Source organism: Chaetura pelagica, unplaced genomic scaffold (assembly GCF_000747805.2).
Source record: "Chaetura pelagica isolate M959 unplaced genomic scaffold, ChaPel_1.0 scaffold234, whole genome shotgun sequence".
NCBI lineage: Eukaryota > Metazoa > Chordata > Aves > Apodiformes > Apodidae > Chaetura > Chaetura pelagica.
This window is the reverse complement of record NW_009952967.1, coordinates 642,076-650,791: the sequence shown is the minus strand read 5'-3', so window position 1 is coordinate 650,791 and position 8,716 is coordinate 642,076. Positions and strand designations below refer to the sequence as shown.

At 59.4% G+C, this 8,716-nt stretch overlaps 1 protein-coding gene across 1 annotated transcript in view; it reads left to right on the top strand.

Moving 5' to 3' along the window:
- The window catches only part of ATP13A2 (ATPase type 13A2), a 21,620-nt gene that overhangs the window by 3,087 nt on the left and 9,817 nt on the right, over positions 1–8,716 (top strand). The window contains exons 2-20 of the mRNA XM_009995784.1: positions 771–844; positions 1,644–1,811; positions 2,308–2,366; positions 2,446–2,557; positions 3,276–3,355; positions 3,798–3,875; positions 4,090–4,159; positions 4,572–4,706; positions 4,956–5,022; positions 5,462–5,593; positions 5,722–5,889; positions 6,398–6,508; positions 6,602–6,648; positions 6,766–6,954; positions 7,028–7,234; positions 7,390–7,503; positions 7,647–7,803; positions 8,119–8,239; positions 8,432–8,556. Of these exons, the coding sequence (XP_009994086.1) occupies positions 771–844; positions 1,644–1,811; positions 2,308–2,366; positions 2,446–2,557; positions 3,276–3,355; positions 3,798–3,875; positions 4,090–4,159; positions 4,572–4,706; positions 4,956–5,022; positions 5,462–5,593; positions 5,722–5,889; positions 6,398–6,508; positions 6,602–6,648; positions 6,766–6,954; positions 7,028–7,234; positions 7,390–7,503; positions 7,647–7,803; positions 8,119–8,239; positions 8,432–8,556 (2,214 nt within the window). The remainder of the gene's footprint in view (positions 1–770; positions 845–1,643; positions 1,812–2,307; positions 2,367–2,445; positions 2,558–3,275; positions 3,356–3,797; positions 3,876–4,089; positions 4,160–4,571; positions 4,707–4,955; positions 5,023–5,461; positions 5,594–5,721; positions 5,890–6,397; positions 6,509–6,601; positions 6,649–6,765; positions 6,955–7,027; positions 7,235–7,389; positions 7,504–7,646; positions 7,804–8,118; positions 8,240–8,431; positions 8,557–8,716) is intronic.

Sequence of the window (8,716 nt, the reverse complement as noted above, 5' to 3'; positions counted from 1 at the left end):
GGCTGCTCCAGCAGAGTGCTCAGTCCTCCTGGAAACCTGAGCCTGGCCAAGCCAGGAAATTATTTGCTGGCTCTGAGGGTGGGAAGTGGCTTCTGGGCTGGTTTTTGTGCCACGTGTTCTCTCCCCACTTCTCCTTCAGGAGTTGGGACACGTTCTCCAGCGTGGATTGAGAGGAGAAGTGGCCTGAAATTCATGGTACAGAGGATTGAAATCCCTCTTGGGATGATGTTGGTGATCCCTGTCCCCCAGGTTGGGTGTTGGGATGGAGTGAAGATGGGCAGGAATGGGAGGTGCTTGAAACTGAGGGAAGCTGGGGGAAAAAAAACCCCAAACAAGCAGATTTTGTGGCCACATCCTCCCTGCAGGGGGAAGGAGAAGGAGCAAAGGAGCCTGAAAGGAGCCCTGGGGAGCTCTCCCTGCACTTGGCCTGGCTCTGCACCAGCCCTGCTCCCTTCCCCCAGCCACCAGACCCCTGGGCTCCTGCCAGCTTCTCTCCCCAGGCTCTTTGGCAAGGCTGGTGTGACTCTCACGTGCCACGGGAGGGTGACAGGGCCAGGCTGGGGTCCCCTGTGCCCACAAACCCTCCACACACACATGGCAGAGGTGGCACCGGGTGGCAGAGGGGACAGCGAGTCCCCAGCACCTCCTGTGACTGCTCTGGGGGTGTCAGCGCTGCAGCTGGGAGCCTGTCACCTATAATCCCTCTGGAATTGGCTTCCCTGATTTGGTTTTTCTCCCCCTCCCCTGTTTCGGGGGGGTTGGCCCTGCAGACAGCAGCAGGCTGCTGGGGAACCCGCGGCCGGGCTACGGGACGTTGCAGCCAGAGCCTGAGAGATCCCACATGGTGAGTCCCAGGGCTTGGGATCCAGGGGAGTGTGGGGTGGGGAGGGTTGGGACCAGAGCCACCTATTGTTGTAGAGTCATGGAATGGGTTGGGTTGGAGGGACTTTAAAGATCATCTGTCATGGGCAGGGAGACCTCCCACCAGCCCAGGCTGCTCCAAGCCCCATCCAACCTGCCCTTCAACACTGCCAGGGATGGGGCAGCCACAGCTTCCCTGGGCAACCTGGGCCAGGCTCTCACCACCCTCACAGCAAAGAATTCCCTCCTCATGTCCAACCTAAATCTCCCCTCTTCCAGTTTTAATCCATCCCCCTCATCCCATCCTTCCCTGCCCTTGTCCCAAGTCCCTCCCCAGCTTTCCTGGAGCCCCTTCAGGCACTGGAAGGTGCTCTCAGGTCTCCCTGGAGCCTTCTCTTCTCCAGGCTGAACACCCCAACTCTCTCAGCCTGGCTCCAGAGCAGAGCTGCTCCAGCCCTTGGATCATCTCTGTGGCCTCCTCTGGACTCTCTCCAACAGCTCCATGTCCTTCTTGTGCTGGGGCCCCCAGCTCTGTCCCCAGCCCTGCAGGGGGGTCTCAGCAGAGCAGAGCAGAGGGGACAATCCCCTCCCTGGCCTTGTGACACTGCCACAGGACAGTGGTTTTCCAGCCCCAAAGCTACTTGGTTGTCACCTGCCTGCTGGGAGGTGACTCCAGGAGACTCAGGACTGTTCTCAGTGCAGGATCTAGATGCTTGATAATGATAATTTGGGTTTATTTTCTGGAATGAGCATCCCCATAAAGGTGACCTCCTTTCTTCCAGGAGGTGACAGGCTACCAGACCAAGCCCTGGCGGGTGGCCCTGTGCCACACGTGCTCCGTGCTGACAGCTGGGCTGCTCCTCATCCTCTTCCACTGGAAGCCAAGCCTGGAGGTGCAGGTGAAGTGCAAACCCTGCGCCCTCGGCCAGGCCGACTGGGTCATCATCAGGGTGAGTCCCCAGGGGGGTCCAGGGGACCTTGGCATTGGGATCTGCCTCCAGCTTTCCAGGAGGACCATGGGCATGTTCCCTGCTGCTTGTCACCTTCCTGTCCCTGACATCTCCTTGACATCCAGCAATGCCCTGCCCCAGAGCCACATTCTTCTGGGAATAATTCTTATTTATTATATTATTATTTTTTATTTGTATAATACTATGATTACTACATGAGCTGCCCGTGCAGGGGGGTTGGAACTAGATGATCCTTGAGGTCCCCTCCAACTCAAATCATTCTCTGAAGATCCTGAGTTATTCATTCATTCCCCATGCACAGCAGCCAGCCTGGCCTTGGGTTTCTCTTCATGGTCACTGCATCCCAACCATCAGCTGGGATGGGTGGCTGGGGATGCCCTGCCTGCCACCCTGTCCCTGTTTTGCAGGAGTAGGGTTGGGTGGACGTGGAGGGAGGGTCCTCACTGCCCTCTGCCCAGCCCTGCCTGCCTTGCAGGACCGATTTGGCCAGAGCTTCACCGCCCGCGTGCGCACGGAGCCGCTGGGGGAGGGCAGGTGAGCTGGGCTGGTCTGTCCCCCCTGCCACTGGGCAAGGCTTGGCCAAGGGCTGACCCTTGTTTTCCACCCTGAGCAGCCTGGAGCATCACCCAGGGGCCAGGCTGGAGGACAGGAGGACCAGCATTGCCATCGGTGTGGCGGATGAGGAGGAGAGCAGGGACACCATCCGGCTCCATGAGAAGGAAGAGGTAACAGTGGCCACCTTTCCCACAGCCTTTCCCTGGCCACAGGTGGTCAAGAAGGCCACCAGCCATCCTAGCTTGTGTGGCCAGCAGGGCCAGGGCAGGGATCTTCCCCCTGTGCTGGACATAGGGGAGGGGACACCTCAAATCCTGGGGTCAGTTCTGGGCCCCTCAGGACAAGAAGGACATGGAGGGGCTGGAGCGTGTCCAGGGAAGGGCAAGGGAGCTGGGGAAGGGGCTGGAGCACAAGTGTGAGCAGGAGCAGCTGAGGGAGCTGGGGGTGTCCAGCCTGGAGACAAGGAGCTGAGGGGAGACCTGCTGGCTCTGCAGCTGCTGAGAGGAGGTTGGAGCCAGGGGGGTCGGGCTCTGCTCCCCAGGAACAAGGGATGGGACAAGAGGAAATGGCCTCAAGTTGCCCAGGGGACACTGAGGTTGGATCTTGGGAACAATTCCTTCCTGGCAAGGGTTGTCAAGGCCTGGCCCAGGCTGGCCAGGGGCGGGGGGGGATCCCCATCCCTGGAGGGGTTTGCACGCCCTGGAGATGGTGCTGAGGGACACGGGGCAGCACCAGACTCGCTAGAATTGGGTTAATGGTCGGACTCGATGATCTCAAAGATCTTTTCCAACCAGAACCATTCCTGTCATTCTGAACAGTCCTCCCCCTTGGCATGGGCTGCCCTCGTGTCCCACTCACACCTTCTCTTCTCCCTTCCTCTCTGCTCAGAAGAACCTCCTGCGTTACTACCTCTTCGAGGGCACGCGCTACGTGTGGCTGGAGCGGCGCCAGGCCTTCTGCAGAGTCAGGTACCCCTGCCACCTGCTCGTTTCGCCCCATCAGCCCCCCAGAAAAATGGGCCTGACCCACCTAGAAGCCCCATCACCACGCTGGAGCTTCACTGCAAAGCCTTTGGAGACCATCCGTGGGGCGTTGGGTCGGGCACAGGCTCTGCCTCTGCCCCGGGTTGTTGGTGTTGCCCGTGTCTGTGGGCAGAAGGAGCCAGGAGGAGGGGTTTGGCAACTGCCCCGTGCTGGGTGCTCCTCCCTGTGCTGTGCCACTGGCCACTTGCCCAGCTCTGCCCCTTTTGTTCCTGCTCCCTGGCTGAGGAACACGATGCTCTCCCTTTCCCAAAGGGTGTTTTTTTCTTGTCACCAAGGACTTGGACGTGGTGTCTGTTCCATCAGGCCAAGCTCCTGCTGGTTTTGACTCCTTTTCTCCTCCCTTTTTCTTTCTCCTCGGGCTTGCCAGTGTGTTGGATGAAGGTTGGACCTGCTCAGATCTCCACCTCTCTCAGGCTGGGCTGGACCAGCAAGACCACAACATCAGGTAGGGATCTTTCCAGGAGTCAGCAAATCCTGGAGCTTGGGGTTTTTCTTCCATTCAGACCTCAAAACAGAGGCTGGGTTGCCCTGGCTTGTCTTCTCCACATAACTGGGTTCCTGTGGAGGTCTGGGCAGCATGAGAACCCCTTGGGTTGGACATGCAGCTTTTGCCCAGTGTGCATTTGCTTCCCCCTTGGTTTTTCCTCTCCCCTTTGCAGGAGGAAGATCTATGGGCCCAACCTCATCGAGGTGCCAGTCAAGTCCTACACCAGGCTCTTGGTGGAGGAGGTGAGCATCTACAGGCCCTGCTTCAGGAGAGCAAGTTGTCCCAGGCCAGATCCTTCCCCTGCTCCATATTCTGCAAGAGCTTTGTGGGCTCTTCCTTGCTGGTGGGGAGGAGAGGACTTCAGGAGAGTCAGCTTGGGTGAGAGTGGAGAGGACCTGTCCAGCCTCATTGCTCAGACAGGAGTATCTCCAGGGGGTTGCAGAGGTTATTGAGCCTCCTCAGAAGTCCTGACCATGGAGAGAAGCTGGCGAGCCTGGTGGGTTTGTAAGAAGTCAACTTGTTCATCCCCAGGGACGGGCCAGCTTCCCCTCTGCAGAAGCAGGTGTTCCTGAAGGAGCCTGGAGGCCTCACGTTGGGCTGAAGGAAGGTCTCCCTCCCACCCCAAAACTGCTCTCTCTCCTTGTTCCCTTCCAGGTGCTCAATCCCTTCTACATCTTCCAAGTGTTCAGCATTGTCCTGTGGGTCTGTGATGCCTATTACTACTACGCTGCCTGCATCTTCCTCATCTCCACCATCTCCTTGGGGCTGTCCCTCTATGAGACCAGGAAGGTTGGTGGTGGCTCCCTGGGGACCCCCAGCTCTAGTGAAATAACCTGTTTTCTGACACTCTTTGCCCCCTTTGCTGGTGCTGACCTCCTCCTGAGCCCAGCTGGGGGAGGACAACCCACCCCCCAGCTGTGGGCAGGTTTCCTAGTCCTTCATCCATGGTCCCCAGACTTGAAGACCCATTTATGGGAGCTTTGCTGGGCTTTCTTTGAGCTGTCCTGGGGTGTCTGCTAACATCTCCCTCCCCTGCAGCAAAGCACCACACTGCAGAACATGGCCAAGATGTCTGTTGGTGTCCGAGTCCATCGTCCCAGCGGAGGTGAGTGTGGTGCCCCTGGTGCCCCTGGTGAGCTCCAGAAGCAGGGATGGGAGAATCATAGAATGGTCAGGGTTCTCCTTGGGGCTGCTTTCTAGCAGGCCAACCCCTCATCCATATGGGTGGAGGGTGTTTTTCCTCCCCAGGTGGAGGACTCTCCACTCCTCCCTGTTGAGCCTCAAGAGGTTCCTCTTTGCCCAGCTCTCCAGCCTTTCCTCATATGACAGATGTTCCAGTCCCTTCATCATCCTTGTAGCCCCCATTGGACACTTTCCAGTAGATCCCAGTCCCTCTTGAGCTGGGGAGCCCAGAACTGGACACAACACTCCTTGTTGGTCTCATTAGGGCAGAGCAGAGGAGGAGCAGAACCTCCCTCGACCTGTTGCTTCTAGGCTGACATGTCTGAGCAGGTTTGGGTTTGGTTTTGGGTTGTTTCCTCCAGAGGAGATGGTGGTGAGCTCTGCTGACCTGGTGCCAGGTGACTGCATCAGCCTCCCCGCCGAGGGGCTGGTGGTGCCCTGCGACGCGGCGCTGCTGAGCGGGGAGTGCATGGTCAACGAGAGCATGTTGACAGGTGAGAGCCCTGGGCAAGCACCAGCCCTGCATCTCGGGCACCCTACAGGAGGCCATTCCCAGCCAGGCTGGTTGGGTCCTGACCCCTCCAGGGTGGTACAGACCCCTCCGTGATGTTCCTCACCGCAGGGGAGAGCGTGCCCGTGATGAAGACCCCGCTCCCGGCCGGCGGGCAGGGCGCTGGGAACATCTACTCCCCTGAGGAGCACAGGAGGCACACGCTGTTCTGTGGGACACAGGTCATCCAGGCCAGGGCCTACCTGGGCAGTGAGGTGCTGGCTGTGGTGACCCGCACAGGTGAGAGCACTGAGGTGGAAACCAGGGTTGGTCCGAGGGCTGGAGCAGCTCTGCTCTGGAGACAGGCTGGGAGAGTTGGGGTGTTCAGCCTGGAGAAGAGAAGGCTCCAGGGAGACCTTAGAGCAGCTTCCAGTGCCTGAAGGGGCTCCAGGAAAGCTGGGGAGGGGCTTGGGACAAGGGCAGGGAGGGATGGGATGAGGGGGATGGATGAAAACTGGGAGAGGGAGATTGAGGTTGGACATGAGAAGGGAATTCTTTGCTGTGAGGGTGGTGAGAGCCTGGCCCAGGTTGCCCAGGGAAGCTGTGGCTGCCCCATCCCTGGGGGTGTTGAAGGGCAGGTTGGATGGGGCTTGGAGAAGCCTGGGCTGGTGGGAGGGGTCCCTGCCCATGCAGGGGGGAGGGACTAGGTGATCTTTAAGGTCCCTCCAACCCAAACCACTCTTTGATTCCATCATTAAGCCACGTCCTTCCAAGCAGTGGCTTTGGACCTTCTGCCCCTCTCCCACAGGGTTTTGCACGGCCAAAGGGGATCTCATCAGCTCCATCCTCTACCCCAAACCCGTGAGCTTCAAGTTCTACAAGGATGCAGTGAAGTTTGTCCTGTTCCTCTCCATCCTGGGTACGTCTGGGTGTAGAGCTGCCCAACTCCTCTTTCATGGTTGCACCTTCATCTTGTTTGCTTTGTAACCAAGCCCGTTCTCCCCTGGCACAGCTCTGGTGGGCACACTGTACAGCATCCTCATCCTGGTGAGGAACCAGGTAAGGATGGTTGGATCTGGTGGCTCCTCAGCTGGAGCTGAGACCATCAGCCCATGTGGGTGGAGCTAGGTCAGGCCTCTCAAGGTGCCCACCCCTTCTATCCTCCTCACCTGCCAGGTCCCTGTGGGGCAAATCATCATCCGTGCCCTTGACCTTGTCACGGTCATCGTGCCACCAGCTCTCCCAGCTGCCATGACCGTGGGCACCATCTATGCCCAGAACAGGCTGAAGAAACAGGGCATCTTCTGCATCAGCCCTCCCCGCATCAACCTCTGCGGGAAGATCCGCCTGGTTTGCTTTGACAAGGTGAGTCTTGGGCAGCTCCTTGGGATGGGTGGTTCCCAGGCCTGACCTGCAGCCACCCACCTTCTCCTGGCAGACGGGAACGTTGACGGAAGAAGGTCTGGATGTCTGGGGGGTGGTCCCACTGGAGAACAACCACTTCATGCCCATTGTCCACGAGCCCCGCTGCCTGCCCGCTGGGCCCTTGCTCTACACCCTGGCCACCTGCCACACCGTGTCCCTGCTGAGGGCACAGCCCATTGGGGACCCTGTGGACCTCAAGATGGTGGAATCCACTGGCTGGGTAAGGCAAGGAGCAGGTAGAGTTCCATGTCCATAAAGAGAGAGGTGGATACATCTGGGTTTGCTTGGAGAAGAGGGTGCTTCAAACCATCCTTAGGGGGTGGATGGGGCTTGTGAGGCTGGACTTGGCCATCTCAGCTTCTGCTGTGGTTTCAGCGCCTGGAAATGATGGAGGAGGAGGAGGGGGAGGTGCCCACCTTGCAGCAGTTTGGGACCAAGGTCCTGGCTGTGATGAAACCTCCACCTGAGGAAGAACAGCCACGAGGCAGGGTAGGTCCAGAGGGGCTGAGGTTCCCCGAGTCACCAGGTCAACACCTCCAAAAGGGTTGTTGTCCTTCCCAGCTCCTGGAAGAGGTTGTACCTCCCAGAGAATTCCCTGCCCAGCCTTCTCACCCACTCCCTGTCCTCTGCAGAAGCACGAGTCACCCCTGGGGATCCTCCGGCGTTTCCCCTTCTCCTCCTCCCTGCAGAGGATGAGTGTCCTGGTGAAGGTGCCTGGTGAGGCCCCAGCCCACGTCTACACCAAGGGAGCCCCAGAGATGGTGGCCAGTCTCTGCAGGAGGGACACGGGTACGTGCTGGGGAACAGTGGGTTTTTACCCCTCCCCAGCTGAGAAGCAGCTGGTCCTGCTGCTCCAGCATCTCTGCACCCCTGCAGCTCATCCCAACGGGAAGTCATATCCAGTGATGCTGGGGGGTGGTTCCCAGAGGGTTTGGATGAGCTCCAGCCTCATGGGGAGGAAGGAAATCGGGAGTAGAGGACAGGGTTGGAGCCTGGATGGGCATCCAAAGCCCTTGAGTCCTGTGGGAGCTTGAGCTTCAGGTCTGTGGATCCTGGGGTGATCCAAGGAATGTTCTCACCTCCCTTTCCTCCTGGGGCTGGCAGTGCCCATGGACTTCTCCCAGATGCTGAGGCACTACACCACGGATGGCTTCCGGGTCCTGGCTCTGGCCTGCAAGCCCCTGAGCACGGTGACCACCTTCGAGGAGGCCCTGCAGCTCCAGAGGTTGGTGCCACCAACTTCTCTCCCTCCAAGCCACTTCATCAGACGTTTTGGGGCCCCCTCCTCGCAGCCCGTGAGGAGCTCAGCCCCAGCCCCCGGGGTCAGGCAGCCCAGGTGGATTTTTAGCTGTTTGTAGCAGTGGATCCACCCTGTCCTCGTGCCAGGGGTGGTGTGGAACAGGTTGTGTCCCACCAGGGACTCCGTGGAGAGCAGCCTGACCTTCCTGGGCTTCCTGGTCATGAAGAACGTCCTCAAGCCCGAGTCTGCGCCCGTGATTCACCTCCTGAGGAAGGCAAACGTGCGGCCCGTCATGGTGACAGGTGACCCTGCCGCGGGGACCGGGGGCAGGGGGGACACGACTGACCCTCTGTGGGGTGCAGAGGGGGGAGGGTTTCCCCACCAGCACTGGGGGGCCTGAAGCAGCAGGGAGGCACAGTGAGGAGGCTGGTTTGGGCACCCCTGCCTTGCTGGCGGGGCCCG